At 28.8% G+C, this 21,486-nt stretch overlaps 3 protein-coding genes across 11 annotated transcripts; 2 read left to right on the top strand and 1 right to left on the bottom strand.

Moving 5' to 3' along the window:
* The first annotated feature begins 1,538 nt into the window (after positions 1-1,538).
* On the top strand, positions 1,539-10,684 carry LOC140670263 (alkaline phosphatase 4). 8 transcript variants are annotated; one of them, XM_072900832.1, is made up of 9 exons: positions 1,539-1,949; positions 2,037-2,108; positions 4,152-4,254; positions 5,235-5,455; positions 5,902-6,094; positions 7,960-8,126; positions 8,432-8,743; positions 9,191-9,611; positions 10,085-10,683. In XM_072900832.1, exons 3-9 carry the CDS (start codon positions 4,170-4,172, stop codon positions 10,318-10,320), a joined length of 1,635 nt encoding a protein of 544 aa, XP_072756933.1. In that variant the 5' UTR covers positions 1,539-1,949; positions 2,037-2,108; positions 4,152-4,169; the 3' UTR covers positions 10,321-10,683. The 8 variants fall into 8 exon arrangements, with proteins under 8 accessions (XP_072756933.1, XP_072756934.1, XP_072756931.1 ...); XM_072900833.1 differs by having other exon boundaries at positions 2,037-2,112; XM_072900830.1 differs by having other exon boundaries at positions 2,033-2,108.
* A 752-nt stretch (positions 10,685-11,436) lies between these two features.
* LOC140670494 (uncharacterized) lies at positions 11,437-13,819 on the bottom strand. Its single transcript, XM_072901118.1, has 2 exons — positions 13,622-13,819; positions 11,437-13,038 (listed from the first exon to the last, which is right to left on the bottom strand). Exon 2 carries the CDS (start codon positions 13,023-13,025, stop codon positions 11,523-11,525), a length of 1,503 nt encoding a protein of 500 aa, XP_072757219.1. The 5' UTR covers positions 13,026-13,038; positions 13,622-13,819; the 3' UTR covers positions 11,437-11,522.
* A 10-nt stretch (positions 13,820-13,829) lies between these two features.
* Positions 13,830-20,585, top strand: LOC140670493 (solute carrier family 41 member 1-like). 2 transcript variants are annotated; one of them, XM_072901117.1, is made up of 7 exons: positions 13,830-14,048; positions 17,924-18,356; positions 18,610-19,081; positions 19,154-19,301; positions 19,377-19,579; positions 19,651-19,799; positions 19,931-20,585. In XM_072901117.1, exons 2-7 carry the CDS (start codon positions 17,961-17,963, stop codon positions 20,114-20,116), a joined length of 1,554 nt encoding a protein of 517 aa, XP_072757218.1. In that variant the 5' UTR covers positions 13,830-14,048; positions 17,924-17,960; the 3' UTR covers positions 20,117-20,585. The 2 variants fall into 2 exon arrangements, with proteins under 2 accessions (XP_072757218.1, XP_072757217.1); XM_072901116.1 differs by lacking the exon at positions 13,830-14,048 and adding an exon at positions 16,013-16,209 and having other exon boundaries at positions 19,931-20,581.
* Positions 20,586-21,486: the final 901 nt, after the last annotated feature.

Here is a 21,486-nt window from a genome sequence, read left to right as displayed (position 1 = left end):
ATACAAATATAGAGTCTTCTTTAAAAAAAGTTCGAAACAAATCAAATTGTTTAGTAATATTTTTAAATATATAACACTAAATTTTTTTAGTAATTAAAATACAGTTTAAAATTCTGAAAAAATATATATACATATATATGTATATATCTATGTATGCATCTTTTAATGGCAATCAAAACAAACTATTAATATAGGAAATCAAAAAATGCAAATAAGAAATTTTGCTAAAATGCATAAATCTAAAAAGTTTTCTTATTTTTTAATTCTCAGATTTTGTAATTTTCTTTAATTTTCTTTAATTTTTCTTAGATTTTTTAATAGCAAAAAAAGTTGTCAAGTACTTTAATAATAATATTATCGCGATGTATCAATAACACATTTCCAACAAAATATTATCTTATTCTAACATAGTAATGCAATTTTAAAGAAAGAGACATAATAAATAACAGAGATAAATCACTATTTTGTACTAGCGCTCGCGTCAGCGACAATACTACATATTTTCTTGAAATAACAATGGAACGTCAATTATAATAATTCTCGGAAAAATTAATTTCAGTTGTTAGTATCTACAAATTGTCTACAGATTGTGAATTATTATTAAAATAAATATTGCGTGCATGTTATAGAATTTCTATTTTAATTGAAAAATAACATCAAATGGAATGAACATTTATTTTTTTATTAACAATAATATTGAGATTGCTCCATTACTTCTATGACTAGATAATTTAAACTAAATCGTTTTGTTCGCATGATATAGCTCACTATTACTCGGTCACTAAAGGTAGAGGTAATAATGCAAATACCTTTTATAAAATTACGCTATTATTAAAAAGTTGAAGCTGCGAATTAAGTAATAATAGTATTTATTCTTTCACTAAAACGTAAATTATTGAATTTTATATGTATGTATATTGTACATTAACAATAAGATTTTTACTCGCACATGACGCTCTAAAACTTTCAATCTTCATTTAAGTTTTTGATTTAATTTTTTCATTGAATACTTTTAATTAAAGTATATTACAAGAGACTATATCTAAAAAGTGTTTTCTTTTAATTTAAAACAATTAAAAATATTTGCAAAGTTTTCAAGGCACAATTAAATACTGCAATTTTATTATTAAAATTGAAGCAGACATTTCTCAGAATTTCAAACTGTATTTTAATTACTAAAAATTTAGTGTTATATATTTAAAAATATTACTAAACAATAGTTCGTTTTGAACGTTTCTTAAAGAAGACTTTGTATTTACATGCAATTAAGTTAACAAAATAACTGATGCATTATATAATTAAAATGTATCAGATTAAAATAAAATAAAGATGATAAAGATAAAAATAAAGAGATTATTTCTTCTTCATTTACTTTGAGGCAGAAAAAGATTTCGCGATAAGATGCCTCGTGTCACGAATTAATCCATATCGCGGACATAAGACAAAATGGTACGGAGCCTATCAATTACGGTCGGATTAGCAGCATACGAGGGGGATCTCTCTGCCTCCTCCCTTTCCGCATACAGAATCCGCGTACTCAGTGTCCCTTGCACGCTTCGCCACCTCGTGCACACATAATCTGCCACGGCCTTTGAAACGCTATATAAAGTGACAAAGCTGGCTCACTCCGGTATCTTGCTTCGACTTTAAACTCACGTTTTCCGGCCACGTCGCGCAATTCAAAAAGAACCCCGGCAGCTTTTGTCACGATTCTATCGTCAACCAATCGACCCAGAGAAGCGACAACGGTGATTAAGCGACGAAATTTAAAGGACGCTGCCTGCATTATGCGCGCTTCATTCCCGAGAATGTCACGCTTCAAGTCACCCATCGTCGAGGCATCGCTACATTGACATATCGACAGATTTAAGTGGATTGATTAGACACTATCGAGAAGTGATATAGTACATTAAATACATATCCACGTATTCCTTCCCGAGACGCCTCAGGTAAGTGTAACTTAATTTCTTGTTTGCTACATGCAAGATTAAAGCCGTACTTTGGAGTGAAACACGTGTAAAGAGTCGAATAGTTAGTTTGCAGATGCCGAGAAGGTGACGAGATAAGAACTAGGTCGACGAACAACCCTATATAGATACACTAATATCGTAGGTACATATTATACATATCATTCGAGCGACATTTTGAAAAGTTACGGAATTATTAGAAATTTATTTAATGTAATTTTTGAATGACTTAGATTAATTTTGATTGACTTAGATTTATAGAAAATATAAAAAAAAAGAAAATTCAAAAAGCAAATAATTAATAGAAACAATGGTAAAAATTGTAATACTAATAAATATTATTACAAATATAATATATAAAAATGTAATATATTTTATAAAATGTATATTTTCTAGAAATATATTTTAAAATATTTAATACTATGTTATCTAATGTACTACACAAAATTATAAATTCGTTTTGACTTGTTAGTAATTATACTACTCCTCGAAATATTCGAGATGTCGCGTATAACAATACCGTATATAACGAATCACCGTAACTGCATAATTACCTCCAATTATTATGCATAGTGTTGTAATCAACCAATTTTCAAACCGAAGTATCTATAATAATATAAGCAAAGAAATTACAGAGTTACACAATAATTGCCTTGCTTCAAAGCAGAGACATAGAAAAGATAACAATTTAAACCGCTTATGTAAACAAGAAGAAACTGTTTGAGCAAATACCGAGTTGAAATTCCTTGATATAAGCAGGATACGCATTCGGTGATATAGTAATTTTATTAGCTTGGTAACTGACCTCTATAGTTCCCCTTTCTCACGTACGATAATCGCAAAGCTAATGGCGTATCAAATTAGGAACAGCTGATTTCATCGGGTGAGCCGCGATTTTCTGACTACAGTATCAGTAAACGCGAATCAGTAACTACGAGTATTAAAAAAACGAAACTGACAGATATTTATGCATAGGCGTCGCACTACGCGTCAAAATGCCAGTGAAGCAAAAAAATAAAGCTGATATAATAGAACTAATATTTTTTTCCAAAGCATTTTCGAGGACTAATTACGAGTTGTGATATTCTAATTTATGAATATTTAACTTAACAAATTGCATAGAATAAACTTTTTTGTACTGAATTTATCTGAAACAAGGAACATTAACAAAACTTACAAACACGATAAATAATACAACAATAATTATTTAAGTGCACAAAATAAATAAAAATTATATACATTTTTTGCTTGAGTTTATTTTCAAATATTATTTATATTAATATTATATTACTATTATATTAATTTTATAATATATTAGTTATTCATTTATATTATATTAATTATTTATTTGGCATTATTTACATAGCAAAACCTTTGATTAAATAATAAAAATAAGATAAAAATATATTTTAAATTAAAATAAATTTTAAAACAAATAATATATTGCGGTAACCATGACTGAAACAAAAAATATACCGTTAAAATAAGTGTCGATAAACTAACATTTATATTTGAAGGACATTTGTATTTGTACTGTCATGTCGACAAGTTTTTCATAATTATGATAACCAATAATAATAAATTATTATTCGACCTCTCATTAAATATAATAATAAATAAAAATAAATTTATTTCAATTTAATTAATTAATTTATTTATTTATTTATTATTAGGTGTACAAATTAATTCTCGACTTTTTTTAAATAAATTTATTGTTTATTTCTAAAAATTAAGTTACATTTTAATCTACGAAATAAGAACTACTCCATCAGAATCTATACACTTTTTGTTATCGAATGAGTAGCTGACAAATCCTCTCTCGATAAAAAGACGGGGGTTTTAAATTAATAAATTTGCCAATACTTTTATCAACATCTTCGAGCGTTTTAAAATGTGAATCAACTAAGTGTTGTAGGGATCGGAACAACATACAATGCCTAATATGCTGCTTATCGGACGTCATTATGTTTATTATACTTATTTACTACTTCTTGTGTTAGCTGCGGAATCGAGTATTATAGTTTTTTAAATTCGTATTGCAAAACCCTAACATGGCGACAAAAAGTGTTCAGTTTAAATAAGTGATACAACTGGTTAAATTTAGGGGCCGAGAATTAATTTGTACATCTAATAATTGTTCCTCTACAGAAAATAATGGTACATTATTTATCCGATATGTTGCAGAGAGAAAAGACGTACACAATGAAGCAATATATCTTGTTACTTTGCGTCATAGCGGGTTTTCAAGCTTCTAAAGCGCTACATAAAGGATCCACGGATTACGAAGGTTTGTTATAATTTACATTTTATAAAATAATTGTTATCTAAATTGAATTCCAAAGTTGAGTAAGTATTAAAATTGCGATTGATTTCTGATTATATATCATAGATGAATATGTAGATAGGTGCTTAAAATTTAATATTTTTCTAATTATTTTCCACGATTATAATATTATTAGGCAAATATTATATAATATTAATACACTACAAATTCTAAATATATAATAAATATAAAAAGAAAGAAAGAATTTCGAACAATGTATGCTTTTTGTGTTAATAAATTTAAGGAAAAAGAGCATTTAAAGGAAAAAGCTTGTTTTCTTATTGCTCAAATCAAACTTGTGCAAAAAATATCTTATGATAAAACATCGATAAATTGACCGTCATTCATACAAAGTTCGCTTTTTATTAATCATCGTTAATACTGTATATGAACCGATAACTTCGAAATTTTTACATATCGATATTCCGCTAAATAATATACTATTTATACGTTCAAAAAGTAAATTAATCAACCTGTTGAAATGCAGTTCACGTAAAATAGCTTCTGTCGATACAAGATTGTTCACAACAAATTTTATCAGAAAATGCATAATGTACATTTTATTTCTTAAATTTTATCCTTTAATATTTTCTTTGGAGACTCAATATTCAAACGAAATAAATATTTAAATATAACGTTTTACGTTTTACACGATTGCTTATTTCCGTTAATTTTGGTTGAGTAAAGCTTCCTCTATTGTATACATAACGCAGATAAGATTACTACAAAATAATCTAAAAAAATCTAATCTAAAAAACGAGTCTCACACTAAGACGTTATATATGCAAATGTTATTGATGCAGCCATCTAAAAGACATCTTAATGTAATGTCCCTCAGACATCTTCTTTGATGCCACTTTTAAGCTTTGGTATTGCTTACAAATATCACGATCAACCGATTAGTATTAGTCTGGCAACGAGGCGAAACTTTGATCTCTCATCAGATATGTCCTTCTGGCTGAAGTCCGGCCAAGAGACCCTACACAAGATCCTGGCGCACCGGAACAACGAAAACCGTGCCAAGAATGTGATCATCTTCATCGGGGACGGCATGGGCCTGTCCACCATCACGGCCGGCCGAATCTACGTAGGTCAGCGTAATGGTCAAGCCGGTGAGGAATACCAACTCGAGTTCGAGAAGTTTCCCAACAGCGGTCTCGCCAAGGTAGATATTTAAATCTCATCGATCGCGCTTTTAATCTCAGCGGCAGTCTTGCGAAGCGCGACGATATTTGAAAATTCTGTCACATCAAACCTCTTAATTCCGTCGTCGCGTTTGATAAGAACACGCTAAGTTTTGAAAAAATATAACAAACGTGATGATGACATTACAATTAATTTTCATTGATTTTCTAATTACTGACTAAACGTAAAGTTTTATATTAATTTATATTGTGCATCAACAACGTAATTAATATATTTTATTTAATCAGACAGGATAACATTGTTTTTAATATATTGATAAAATATTGTACTTCAAAACTTTCAATAGTTATCAATAATATCGATAAAAATCTGTTTCTTGAAATCAACGTTATATTATCAAAATTATATTTAATAATAAATATATTTTATAATACGAATAATAATCTTATGATTACGCATTTATAGACCTACAACGTTGATAAACAAGTACCTGATTCCGCCGGAACGGCTACTGCAATATTTTCCGGTGTAAAAACCAGATATCACGTTATTGGATTGGATGGCAGAGCCGAAGCTAAAAAATGTGATAAGAAACTCAATGAAATTAGCAAACTATCCACCATAGCCAATTGGGCACAACAGTCCGGCATGGACACAGGTGAGAACTTTGATTTCTAAAGACACATTTAAAAAAAAAAAACTATTAAATACATTGGTCCTAAAAGATTTCAAAATGATTCACATTTTACTTCTATAAATTATTTCTTAAAACATTTTGACTTATGTGAGTTATCAAATTTGCTTATGCTTTTCATTTGTTTACAAATTTAAGTACATCATATATTATTTACATAATAACAAATAAATTTAATAACTGCATATAAAAGATTTTCGTCAAAATAAATAATATAATGATACACTGATAAAAGATCAAAATCATAATTCAATCAAAAGTTACGATATCGCACAAAAATATCATTTTTGTATCTCTGTTAATTTAGAATTAGAATTATAAGAAAATAGTTTTTTAGGCAAGATATATAATTTAATATAATATCGTCTAATAATAAGTTATAAACAATTCTGTTGAGAAAATCTTTAGTAGAATTAATTATGAATTAATTTAATTAAAAGTTATCACTTAATCGTGATAACTTTTAATTAAATAATAGACCTGTCCTTCGACTGCCGTTTAAAATTTTAATCGACTAACGAATAAAATAAAAAATTTGATCAATCTATAATTATAACGAGATCAAACCTTGACATAAATTTGCACTTAAGATTTAAATATCATAAAAATTCTTAGGAGGCTAAGAAAATAGACTTAGAAAACAGATTTAAAATCTTTCATATATCATATTGATCATTATTAGTTAATTAAATTTTCTACACAACGTGATATTTCGCGAGATAGCAAATCTTTTCTTTTGCTTTTTTTGACATAAAATAAGTTTGCATAATAAAATTAAATTTTATATATATAATTACAGACTCATTTATATTCACAATTTTATTTTAAAAAATTGTAATAAATTTTCCTGTGTTTCAATATATATGCATACATAATGTTTATATTATATCATGTTATAGATACAGTAAATTTATACGGTTGTTTGATAATGTGTGTATTTGTATTTAATGTAATGTATGTAATTTGTATTTAATTATAATTTATATGAAACACACAAATCCAAATCGGAATATTATTAATAATTCTAAATTCACATCTAATGATAAAAAATAATTTATATTTTTTATATTAATACTAATGTTGGATTTGGTGAGTTAAAAAGATCTATATTTTTATACTTTTAATTAAATGTTTCTTATTTAAATACAAGCTTAAAAATATATTTGATCGAATACTGCCAAATTTAATATAAAAAAATTTTAACTTTTTCCGTGATTATTAGAAACGTTTTTAAAAGCTGCTTGAATATGAATATTGTACCCGCATAGTATATGAATCAGTATCAATTCTGTAGAGAACACGTGTCATGCATGATCGGCTATTTCATTAACGTAAGTGTTGTACTGAGTGGATCTTGTTGAGGTTATATACAGTGAAAGTCTTCTCAATAAACGAGAAGGTCATGAGCCAACCTTCTATCTTGTCGAGGACGATCGGTCGCCCATGACTGATTTCTACTTTAGTAAGATAATGGAAGTTTTTTGTGTGATAATCTAAGAAACTCGATTAATATTTAACACGTTATTTCCCATTATGCCTTAGCACCCCGCCAGTAGCTTTTTATGCAAATAAATTAGCATAAAAATATCTCTTTTGCTGACAGACAATAAACGTAACATAATATATACAATTTTATATATATTACATATATTTTATTCTCTTTATTGTATAATGTTAGAAACTAATAATTTTCAAAAATAATTTCTTAGTATAATAAATGTAAAAAAAAAAAGTCTATTTTAAAATTAATATAATATTAATTTTGCTCTCTGCTATTATTACTATAATGAATAAATTTTCAAGATAATTCATGTTCTATTAATTAACAGGATTTGTTACCACCACTCGTATCACCCACGCCACTCCCGCGGGACTTTATGCGCATACTAACAGCCGAGACTGGGAGTGCGATACCTCGATACCAACCAACCAGCGAAATTGTACCAAAGATATTGCCAGACAACTTATTGAGGATGAACCAGGAAATCAATTTAAGGTAATTTATTATATCTACATGTTCACCTTAATAAATTAAAATATAATCCCAAAATAGATTAATAGCAAGTAGCAAATTGAATTTGCTATTATACTTAACAAATAAATTATAAATACTTAACAAATTTAAATTATAATTATTATAAACTAAAATATAGATATATAAATTTATCAATTTTGTCTACTTTATAGCATTTTTTCTTGAGACTGCAATGCAATGTATATTACATATTTTGGATTTGAAACGATCTAGAAACGTAACTTGTGTGATTTGTATGTATATAATATTGACAATGTCTTCTAAAGGTTATTATGGGTGGCGGTGCGCAATATTTGGGCGTGAACATGAAACCAATTGATATCAGTTCCTGTCTGCGATCCGATGGTAGAAATTTAATAAAAGAATGGCAAGCGAATCATACCAGAGGAAAAGCCGTCAACAATACGCAAGACCTCATGTCTATCGACATTAACAACACGTCGCACATTCTCGGTGTTTTCGCGCCTGATCACATGCCCTACCACGCTGTGAAAAGTGCTGAGGTTCCCTCGCTAGCGAACATGACGACGCAGGCAATAAGATTGCTGAAGAAGAACAAAAATGGATTCTTGCTAATGGTCAGTAATTGTCACTTTGAACGACGTTAAATATTTATACCAAACGCAAGATAGATTGCGATGCGGAACATTATGTGAGAATAACGCTTGATGAATATTAAAATAATATTAATAAGATAAAAACGTTAATCGAGACTGTATACTACAAAATCTTGATGAATTGATGATGATACGATTCTTATGTAAATTACGCGGTAATGACCATTTTCGCATTCATAATACGTTTCTAGACACATGTTCTTAGGGTTTCGTCTTCCCGGATGCTCGTCGAGGTCGTATTATTTGAACGCATTATTCTATGCGTAATTTGAAAGCCTATAATCTTTGCCTAAGTTCAAAGTCTTATAGAAGATTGTAACTTTGCATTGGAATATTAACAAAATTAATTAGAAAAAAATTTGCTCTTTTTCTTTCTTTAACTCTCTGTTTTTTTACATAATTCTCTAGGTTGAGAGTGGCAAGATCGATTTAGCTCATCATAGCAATTGGGCAAAACTAGCATTGCGCGAGCTGTACGAACTCGAGGAAGCGGTCAAGGTAGCTCTTCGACTCGTAAGCTTGGAAGAGACATTAATCATCGTCACGGCTGATCATTCACATTCATTCACATTGAATGGATATCCCGTAAGAGGCAACGACATTCTCGGTTTCGCCAACAAATCTAATCAGGAGTCCTATGAGACGTTGTCCTACGCTAATGGTCCTGGATTCTTTTATCATCGAAGAAACGATAGCAAGAATGTTAATGAGACTTGGAGAAACGTCATCGAGGATTCGACTCACAACGATCCCTTTTATATGCACTTTGCTGGCAAGTACCTCAAGGATGAGAGTCATGGCGGAGAAGACGTCGGAGTTTATGCTATCGGTAAGAAATACAATTTTTTCCTTAACAAAGTTTTTTTTCGTTCGCTAACAGTAAGATTTCTACACTTTTAAAAGTTATAATTTTTAAAACAATTTACTTCTAATTATTTTTTTAAAGAAAGCGGTTTTATTCTATAGCTACAAAGTAAAAAAGACTTTTTGCGTCATTGAATATAAATTGTATTTTTGCCTGCACAACATGCTGCACTTGAATACTGTTTTTTGCACGTAATTATTCAAATCAATAAAATTAGTTTGAATAAAATAACATGGCAATTATTTATGTTCAGTGAATAATTCATGAAACAATATATAATAAAATAAATGTTACATTTAAATACTGGTTTTTTGTACGTACATAATTGTTCACATCAATAGAATTAATTTGAGTAAAATAACATGGCAATTATTTATTTTCAGTGAATAATTTCTAGAAACAATATATAATAAAATAAATAATAAAATCTTTTACAGGTCCTTACGCGCATTTATTCCGAGGTACTTTTGAACAAAATTATATCGCTCACGCCGTAGCATACGCAGCGTGCTTTAAAGATTGGCCGTCTCATTGCGACAACGCTTACCATCGTTACTTTTACGATGTTAATAAAACACCAACAAATAACAAGTTGAATTCGGCAGGACAAAACACTATATCGTTCACAGCTCTCATAAGCTTTTTATTGACGATGGTATTTATACGACTCTGATAATTTTTTTTACCGATTACACATTTCTTTAGTCAAAATAAAATGATTATGTATGCCGTTGCGAGAAAAACTAATTTTGATAATTTAGTACAAATAATGTTTATTTTACGGATGTTATCTTTTTCTCGCATCTGCTATAAACTTTGTTAATAACAACATTCATACTTCCTTTTACGACATAAACGTATAAAGTATTTAATAAGTTAAACTAAATCGCGATTGCAAATATTGTATACGATGACTTCATAATTTACTTCGCTTATTTTTTGTAGATGTAATTACATTTTAATTATTGATATGTTAACTTTCTTATAATTTTATTTATTGTAATATTTAAGGTACAAACAATGATCACGATTTAATTGCAACAAGTAATTTGACGTGATAATTATTTTTAAGACAATGATGACTTTCGAATAAAAATATCATTCATACTACCAAAAAATTATTAAGAAAATTTTAATATTTTTTATACAGTTAGTTTTACTAAAAACATATATATATATATATATATATATATATATATATATATATATATATATACAGATAAGATTATACATATAAAATAAAAAATGAATGTAATAAGAAAAAAATTATAAATATTGTTTTTTGAAATATAAGAGAAATACAATAGTTTTATGTACCTTTTGTACTTTGACATGTTACTTATACAAAGTGAATACAAATTTGTGTAGCATCACAAAAATATATTTTGTTATAAATTGATAAAACAATTTCGGCTTGTCAGATGTTTTGATTATGCAATTACAATATATATAAATTATTATAGAATTATGATTGAAATAAAGTTCCTCATTATATCGTTTTGTAATAATACTTTATGATATAATAATTACATTATAATATAATATCTTATCACACTTATTCTGTAGATAGATAAAGTAATCTAATTTAGCTAAAAATAGAAACTACAATTTGATAACAACAAATATTTTTATAAGTATTACCTATATTGAATTTAACAATTTACCTTTGTTATACAACAATTTTTTATTAAATTTCGCAGACATTGAGCATATACAAGAAAAAAAAAGAGAAGTAATACTGAAAAGTATAAAAAATTATATATTTTATAGTATTTAATAGTATATTTTATATAGATAAATAAATTTAAAATCCCAGAAAAATATTGAATTAAATGCAAAAGAAATTCAAGAAAAAAATATTTTGTATAAATCTGTTTATAATTTTCCTCTAATAATAGCGAAATAATAATTTTTGTAGATAAGTGGCACTGCATCATCACTGACAAAGTTTCTATCAGGTTTGATCGAGGCAAATGGATTTCTTTTTGGCTCCAAAATTGTCTCTACGTCAATAATCGATTTTATTCTGATCATTTCTCGCGGAATTTCGTGCTTCGTATAAGACGTTACGCAAACAGGAACTTTCGTTTTGCAGAATTCTTTTATCGTTTCCGGCCACGTATCTCTACCTTCAAACCCAGTTTCCCGATAAAGACCTGGATTAAAGAGACATACGAGATGCGGTTTTATAAACTGTTTGGAACGACAAAAATTGTGGTAGAATTTTCCGGGATGAAACGAAATGTTCACGCGTCGACCGAACGATTTGCAAGTCGAACAGAGTTTCACAGTGGTCAAAAGATCTAATGGCACTGCCGGCAGTCTTAATTCCGGGCCAATGAACATTAATCTGAGATGCTTTAAATTCGGAAGAAGATGTAGAAAGAATTTCTCCCACACGTGCAAATTTATGCACTCAAATTGAAACTCGGCGCCTATCACGTGAATCACAAAGGTATCGATAGTTTTCCAATCCCGACAAGAGATTTGCATGGAATACAGAGTCGTCAACGGAATAGTCGATATATGAGAGAGACTGCAATAGGTGTAACAATCCATGTCGCAATAATATGTCGAACGATTATAAAGTTGTACCATTAACAAGTCAAAATTATCCGGCAGGTAAAGCGGACTATTCTGAAAAGTATCTGGTATTTCAGGATCTACGTGACCATTTTTGTGCTGCATAAATAACACTCTTCGAAACACCTGGAAGTCTCGACACCATTCTTCGTGTTTGTCATCGTGATTCTCGCAGAATAATTCGATTCCACATGTCGGACAGTATTTCAGAACCTTCGAAAAATAGCGGCAGCTGCAACAAACGCGAGGATAAAGAAGGATCTCTTTCTCCCAAGGTTCAAGAAGTCTTTTCAAACGACATTCTACAATCTCGATCAGTTTCAGTCGATAAACGCGATAATCATCCGCGGTGAGATCCGGCAGGAACGACAAGCCTTTTCCGTTCGTGCAAACATCAGTGAGAACTTGGCACAATTCGCGATGCTTCTGCCACCCTTGCTTCTTGTGTTTGACAGTGCAGTAAGAAACCATGCCGCAAGATTCGCAAACCTCCTCCGATCGTTCCATGCATATTAAGCATAAGTTTGACACAAAGACAAAACGCGGCCAGAAGTTTAGCACGGCGGCATCTTCCTCTTCGTCACTGTCATCCGGCGACCGATGTTGCATTGAAGATACGAGTGACAATTTCAAACGCTGATAGACAGTGATTGTATCTTTGAGAATAGATGAATCTTCTTCTCTTTTTTCTGTTTTTTCCTCTTTTTTATTAGAATTCAATTTTTCTGATATTTTATTCTCGCAAATTTTCTGATTGTCCGAGAATTTTTTTGAATTTTTTTTTCTTCGACCCATCTCGTCAAAGAAACTAAAATAAACAGAATAAGTAAAGCAAAACATTTTTGTGAGATAAATATAATTTGTTTCAATTAAATAAGTGGTCGCAATTTTATAAATTAAGATCAAAATATTAATATTTCAAGAATAAAATAAAATAAAACATGACTTTTAATTGAAAATAATTTTCTTCATCCGACAGCTGTTTCTATTACATAATGTATCTGCATACAAGAATGAGTATTTCAGTATTGTAACGTGTAAAGCCGATTGATTATATAACTGCCAAAGTATATATATGGACCATCGTTTTAGAATATTACAACACGGAAATCACGTGCGCACATTCTGTAACACACTGTAAACCGCAATCGCTAATAAGTAAACCCTACCGCGACAAACTCTACTTGCATTTAATAACTTATTTTATTTTTATCAAAAAAAGACAATTATCTTCTAATTTAGCACGTTACATGTTATATTATTAATTACAAAAAAAAACTTATTTGCAATTTTTTAAATATTATTATTTTACATATATTTTAATAAATAAAATAAAATATTAATATCTAATTAAACAATTAAATATAATTGTTAAAAATTCAAGTACTTACCTCAACAAGTTCTTCAAAAATTGTTTTTTGAATCCTTAAATTAAAAGTTCTTACACACACAACACAAAAAGCATTGTGTTAAAACGATATCACTATGCAACGTTGAACCGAAATTATTTTAATCTCGAGCAACTCTCTCACGATTTAACATTATGTCAATTTTCTACTCGAATAAAGAACAGACACCTAGTCTGTTCAAGGCGTTGCGCGGTATTGTTAATGCGAGTACGTAATGGGCACTATGCCTAATCTCGCCCAGACATAAGGTATTTCAAGCACTGCACACTGGCAATGGGATTCAAAGACGGATAGTCTAACTCAAGTAACGAATCTCGTGTTTAACTCTCGAAAAGGCCGTATATTTTGAAGCAACTGATACATCAACTAATACATGATAAGTGATAAAATAATTCTGATATCTTAATTTGTAAGCATAGCACATTTTATACAATTAATATAATAAGATTTATCTGTGTCAATTCATGTGTATGTGTATTTATGTGTGTGTGCCCTATACGTCTGCAGGTTATTATAAGAAATAATACTGTGACGAGATGAATGTATTCAATATAAAGTTTACTGTTCGATAATCGCAAAACACGTGTTGCGCAAATAATTAATGTAAGAAAATATGCGCGAACGAGATAATTCGGTTATACGTAATACAAAATATTTTTAAATTGGCAAATTATTTCTATAGCAAGTTTGTAAACTTTGGGCATCGGTTTACAGCTCAGCATAATTTTATATTATCACAGAGTTTTTATACTTCTTTTTTCTCTCTTTGAGAATTAAAAAAAGCACAACCGAAAAAAACTCACCAAACGCAGCAATTTTTTGTAAATGTAGAAGCGTAGAATCCAAGCCGTAAAATCCAAGCCTTGAATTTTCGCATACCTAAACAAACAAATACATATATTTTTAATTTAATTAATTATTAATTATATATGTAATAATATAATTATATTATTACATATATATAATTTAATAATATAATAATGTAATAATATAATTATTTTTATATATGTATATTTATAATATTTATATATATTTATATATATTTTTTAATTTAATATTATTTTCTTAGATTTTGTATTATTTTTATATTATATTTATTGTATATATTAATTTATATGTATATGTATGTACAATATATATGTATATATGTAGCAAGTTTGTAAATGAAAAATATATTTTATTTATTGCTCTAAGAAATAAAAAATATTTTATTTCACGAAATAAATATCTCGCTTGTAATCCTGTAAATTAAATTATAAAAAATAAAATTTTAAACATATATATTCTTTGTACATTATATTATTTATAATATTAGAAAAAAAATATTTTCCTAAATTTAGCTTAATTAATTAATTAAACATGTACTTTTAATTTTTTAATTATTATACTACAACATATTATATTTTTAATTAAAATTTTAAAAAATATTTTTCTTTAATTTCTATAATTTTATCTATTTTATCTATTTCTAATATACTATTATTAATAACATACAAAGAATATATAAAATTGTATCTTTTATAATTTAATTTACAGGCTCGCAGATAAGATAATTATTTCGTGAAATAAAATATTTTTGTATTGCTAACGCAATAAGAGCAATAAATAAAATAATTTTTGTTTAAAGAGAAAGTTGTGGAAAGAATGTGTAAAAAAAGAAAGAGTAAGAAAGAGAGAGAGGGAGAGACGCACGCGCGCATGGTGTGTATGTGTATATGTACATACATAAGCAAAAAATGAAACGAAATGCGTCGAACAAATACATCTACAACATGTATGTGTAAATTTATATTATAAAATTGTTATAATTGGATTAAAATATTTAATATAAAATAACGTTTCAAATCCGATACCTTTGACACGCAAAAATGATCCTTATGGTTATTCGAACAGTAAACGCATCTTAAATTGACACAAATTATATATTTTCGATCTGTAACATAAAAAATAACTATATTATTCTCTTTATTATTTATTATACATTCTTCTCAACTACATAAAATTGGCTTATATTGCTCTGATTTTATACGCACCTCATCTTATAATGTATAACTTATTACATTCACGCACCTGTGCAATCATCGCTTATTCCGATATCCATATTATTATTACGTTCGACCCGTATTTACCCGATTTGTCGCAATGTTTATTTCGAGTAATCGAAAAACACTGTATCTAAATACACCGACACGAATTTACACAAACTTTAATAAAAAGCGGAATAAAACTCCACGATATAAGAGCGGCCGGCACTTGGTACGAGCAACATATACGAATAAACGATTGCGACTTCGAGAATCGCAAGCGGCGTGACGTTCGATAGTCTCGAAGCTGTATGTGATATGTGTGATGCCCGATGTCATGGCATACACGCGATAGATAATTGCGCGTAGGTGTGAAAGTAAATACATGGTGCGGTTATCAGTGGGTTAGGAAGTAGGGACAGGAAGTAGTCGAAGGACTTTGTTTTTGAGGAATATACATAATTAATCCTGAGCATTACACGCGGAAACTGTGCTCACGCTCTGCCGATGGAGCCGAACGCGAAAAAAGACAGCTGCATATTCGAGGTACGTGGCAAGGTTATGGCGGCCGGGCTCAAATATTTGGAGATTAAAAAAAACTCCCTTTTTCACTTTAAAACTTCGAAAGTCTTTTATAAGAATTATTTCAAAAATATGGTAGAGGTATTTATGCTTAGAATAGTGTGCATTGTACGATAATTGTCTCAGTTTTGTTGTAGAGGTTATAGTGTTTAGTGTGCGTATATTTCGAAGTATGAAAGAATGAATTTCCTTTCAATATAATGAAATAAATTGAAATATTTTCTTCAAAACAGTTTTTTGGGGAATTTATGAATATATTAGGAATTGGAACTTCAAAAAACTTTGAGATTATAACATGGAGAATGTCATATATAATATTTTAGAGCACCAGATAAGATATAATTTAAAAATTATTAGATATCTAGATTATTTGAGATTATTATATATTTTTTTAAATTTATTTTAGATGTCAGATAGAACTTGATGGAAGAAATAGTGTATTTATCGATTTTATTTTGCATTTGTATAAAATATTCCTTAAAAGTTGATAACACCTTTTTATGAGTCATTTTATTTGCATACGTTTTTGCATATCTGTTTTAAACCACAGTCGCAACTATTGTATTTCTCTTGATAAAATATTACATTGTATTAAAATTTATTTATATTGAGAAAAAAAATTGTTTTTTGTAAAATATAAATATAATTTAATATTTTACTTATGCAAATGATTATGAACTATTTGAAAAAACTTGATCGAAACCATTTCAGCATAAAGATAATATTGCGTACTCATTTCACATATATATTAAACCTTAATAATGTATTATTTGTAACAAGTACGTATCATACACATAATCTATAAAAAATTATTATATAAATTATCATTATTAATTTTTTAACTATTATGTTTTAATTATTTCTCATTATTTTTACATAATTTAAGTTGCTCATTTGTTTATCAATTGAATTCATTGATTATTTATAAAAATTGTACAATATAAGACTTATTTATACATTGTTATAAAATTTTTTATACAAAAATCAGGATGTATTAAGTAAACCAAAAAACTTTGAAGTTTTTATAATATGAGTATTAAATTGATTTGTTGTAATATAAATTTATGTATAGTCATCTATACTGATATATATTATACAATTTGTTTCTAATTATGTACAAGACTCTATGATGAGACTAAATAAGAGAGAGAGAGAGAGAGAGAGAGAGAGAGAGAGAGAGACAACGACTTGCAAAAGTAGCATGTCAGGTTTAAATTAGAATTAGATCTACAACAGAGCCAAGCTAGAACTGACATGATGAAATATATCTGTCGCTTAAATGTAGCTTTAGTTAAACACTCAAGTCATCACCAATATTAGAATAACGGTACTCTCACAGAAAAAAATTCATAATATTTATAATATTAATTATTATTAATTTTTTATTTATAATTAGTATTTAATTATTATTTACAAACATAATATTCCAATAATTTTCCGGTAATTTTATTTTTATAGAAATTTCTTAATATAATAAATATTAATTTTTTGTATACATATTCATTTTTATTAATAGTAAATTAAAATATAAATACTTTGAGAGAATTATATGATGTGTGCTTTTGTTAAAGTGTTTCTTATCATAAAATATTAACCTCAGTCTGTTTTTTGTCGTTATCTAATCGAAAATTATCTTTATTTAGATCTGTTGAATAAACAATTTTATTTTTGGTCGTAGCATTCGTCGGTGATTTGCAAAAGGACAGTTAACGAGGATGAGCCATGCGAAGATACAAGAAGATTACTATGAACACAGTAAACTCCGTCATAGAAATTTAAGAAAAAGCAATTCACCGCGAAATAAAATGGTAGGATTGGGCAGTGACGAGCTCTTCGTTTCGAATATCGCCGATATCAACAACATGGAATTGGAAATCAGTTCCGAGGATGAAAGTGATGATAGCGAAAGGAGTGATATACAACGGCTTATACCATCGTCAGTCAACACCGACAGCATCATCTACAGTAGTGGAAAAAGGGACAGCCAAAAGAGCGAGGTGAAGAGTGCAGACGATGAAAGCGTCTGGTCTATATCTATCCAAATGTTTATACCCTTTCTACTTGCTGGCTTCGGTATGGTCGCCGCTAGTTTGCTTCTAGATGTTGTACAGGTATCGAAAATCGCCTTTCTATTATTATAAAGATATGATAAATTATACATTAACTTCATGCTATAACTTCACGCATATTTTTCTATAAAAAAACAAGTTATTTATAAAATACAATATCAGTATAATCTTTAGTTTATTAAAAATTTTACTCTAATTTTATAAAGAATTAAATATATAAGCTAATCTTATAATATATATTATAAACTAAGAAATGACAAGTTTGATTATTTACAAATGTTGTGTTAAATTTCAGCATTGGTCAGTATATCAGGTGGTATCCGAGGTATACATATTAGTTCCTGCATTATTGGGCCTAAAAGGAAACCTGGAGATGACGTTGGCCTCCAGATTGTCAACCCAGGCTAATTTAGGTCAAATGGATACAAAGAAACAACAGTGGACATTAATTGTTGGAAATTTGGCTTTAATCCAATGTCAAGCTATGGTGGTGGGTTTGCTAGCCTCCTTAGCCGCTGTGATCCTCGGTTGGGTCCCAGAGGCTCACTTCGACATTCATCATGGGCTTTTACTATGTGCCAGTGCCTTGGTCACTGCTTCTGTAGCCAGTTTTTTGCTGGGCCTTGTAATGGTCGCAGTCATACTATTATCGCGGCAAATGAACATCAATCCTGACAATGTCGCTACTCCGATCGCGGCCTCTTTAGGAGATTTAACTACTTTAGCTCTTTTATCCTGGATTGCTTCTTTGCTATACAACGCAATAGGTATATAAATTGATTTATCTTCTGATACTTTTATTACTCGAATATTTCAGGAATGCACATAATTTTCTTCAGATCATACTCCATGGATAGCTCCATTGCTAATAGCATTTTGTGTATTCGTGACTCCTGTGTGGGGTTATATAGCAGCCAGAAATCCATTTACTAAAGAAGTATTGGATTATGGCTGGACGCCTGTGATATCCGCGATGTTAATAAGCAGGTAATGCACATGTGTGTTTGTGACAAAAATTTTTAGAAGATGAACGCACAATTCAATAAATGATATTGATTTCAGTCTCGGTGGACTGATCTTGGATTACACTATATCGAGTTACAAAGGTATAGCAGTTTTTCAATTAGTAATTAATGGCGTTGGAGGAAACTTGGCCGCCGTTCAGGCCAGTAGAATATCGACGTCTCTGCACAAAGATCGTCACACAGGTGATCAAGGGACGCTGAACGTTTGCATCAGTCCATTCCACGCATTTTTTACAAAAGGTCAGTTTATCGTAAAAGTTCATATAAAACTTAAGTTTTGCAAATTACAACTTAAGGAATTTTTATTATAGGAGGACACGCGAGAACAGCTAGGGTATTATTAATGATGGTGATACCAGGGCATTTGATTTTTAGTTACACTATTAGTTACCTTCAAGCAGGACATACCTCATTTACGCCTATATTTATTACAATATATTTAATTGCTGCAATGTTGCAGGTACAATAAATGTAAATTTGCATAAATTATTGTGATATAAACTGCTTTATAAATCTGTATAAATTATTGTGATATAAACTGCTTTATAGGTGAAACAAAATTTAACAAAAAATACTTGATGTTATTTCTAGGTAATCTTATTGTTGTATATCGCGCAATTGATGGTCGTTTGGATGTGGACGAGAGGTATGGACCCGGATAGTTCCGCGATACCATATCTAACAGCAGCTGGCGATCTTATAGGAACTGCGCTTCTTGGAATTGCTTTCCATATCCTTTATGCCATAGGCGATGGCGATTCCGACGTAGGAGATTGATCGGTCCGAAAATTCATACAATGCTCTGAAAGAAATATCCTTCACAATGTTTCAGGTTATAATCTTCAAAAGTATTCTTCGAAAAACCACAATGGCAAGTTTCACTTAAATTCGCAGAGTTCACAACGCGTGGTACCGACTGATTCGTGATTATCCGTGGCACTTTCATTACTGTGAGTTTTGCTTTTTTTCGAAACAAAGCATGTTTTATTCTCGAAACAAACTATTTGGCATCTCTTTACGTGGAAATAATATATTAAAAATACAAACTAACTTAACTATATATTTAGTAAAGATATATATATTGGATATATAAAAAGAGAAATATTAATAAAAATAATAATAAAAATCACAGTATTATAATCAGTTGGAAATATATGTTCTTGTGTTTTATGCCATATATTGTTTGAGAGTAAAATATAATGAATTATTTTTTAAGATTGATTAAATCAGTCGTAAAATAACTATACATAAAATTGAGCTATAATAATTTGATTTGATTGTATAAAATACACAATGAATGTATATACCACATACTCATTTAAAAATAGGTGAAAATTTCGTACTATTTTTTTATATAACTTGTACGAAATCATATTTATCTTACATCACATCATATTTGACATAATACTGAAATAAATTGAGAATACACTGACATTTAAAATTTTTGATAAATCTTTTCGATACTCACTGCATTTTGTGAAACTCTTTTGCCAAAAAATGACTTTTTAGAATATGTATTGTATAGACATTGTTTACACATAAATGTTCAATATTAATAATATAAGAAATCAATTTATTTTAGATTATGTAATTATTTCTTGCATATAGTTGGATAATGTATAATTTTGTTTCATTTCTTTAAGAAATATAGAAAAAATGTTTTGTACAACAGTATTTTGTATTAGAAAATTAATTTTTGTGGAATTTTATAATATCTCATTTAATAATATTGTAAAAATTATACACAATATAAATATATATATATATATATATATATATATATATATATATATGTACATATATATATATGTGTGTGTGTGTGTGTGTGTGTGTGTGTGTGTGTGTGTGTGTGTGTGTGTGTGTGTGTTGCTTTTTCCTTTTTGTTTGTCACAAAAGAAACAACATTGTATATAAATGAATTTTTTTGTTAAAGAATTTATATAATTTTTATTATTAAATTAAATAATATTAGATTTAAATGATTTATTCATTTGATTTTGCCATGAGATTGAAAGAAAATTCGAATATATCGAATATTTTGCAATATGTTATTAATAATATTTTATTGATATGCAGTATATTATGCAGTATATTACTCAAATCAAAATAAGTTATTTATTTTAAGAATTATTACTAGGAAGATAAAA

This window comes from Anoplolepis gracilipes, chromosome 10, assembly GCF_047496725.1.
Source record: "Anoplolepis gracilipes chromosome 10, ASM4749672v1, whole genome shotgun sequence".
Classification (NCBI taxonomy): Eukaryota; Metazoa; Arthropoda; class Insecta; order Hymenoptera; family Formicidae; genus Anoplolepis; species Anoplolepis gracilipes.
This window is presented reverse-complemented; position numbering and strand designations above follow the sequence as displayed.

What these genes read in the sequence shown, in the direction of transcription:
- LOC140670263 (XM_072900829.1), top strand. Translation starts at nt 5,141, where the DNA reads ATGCCACTTTTAAGCTTTGGTATTGCTTACAAATATCACGATCAACCG. An exon ending in CCAACAGCGGTCTCGCCAAG is followed by an intron (nt 5,456 to 5,901) that starts GTAGATATTTAA and finishes ACGCATTTATAG; the next exon opens with ACCTACAACGTTGATAAACA. An exon ending in AAAATGGATTCTTGCTAATG is followed by an intron (nt 8,744 to 9,190) that starts GTCAGTAATTGT and finishes ATAATTCTCTAG; the next exon opens with GTTGAGAGTGGCAAGATCGA.
- LOC140670494 (XM_072901118.1), bottom strand. Translation starts at nt 13,025, where the DNA reads ATGGGTCGAAGAAAAAAAAATTCAAAAAAATTCTCGGACAATCAGAAA.
- LOC140670493 (XM_072901117.1), top strand. Translation starts at nt 17,961, where the DNA reads ATGAGCCATGCGAAGATACAAGAAGATTACTATGAACACAGTAAACTC. An exon ending in TTTGCTATACAACGCAATAG is followed by an intron (nt 19,082 to 19,153) that starts GTATATAAATTG and finishes AATTTTCTTCAG; the next exon opens with ATCATACTCCATGGATAGCT. An exon ending in CCACGCATTTTTTACAAAAG is followed by an intron (nt 19,580 to 19,650) that starts GTCAGTTTATCG and finishes TTTTTATTATAG; the next exon opens with GAGGACACGCGAGAACAGCT.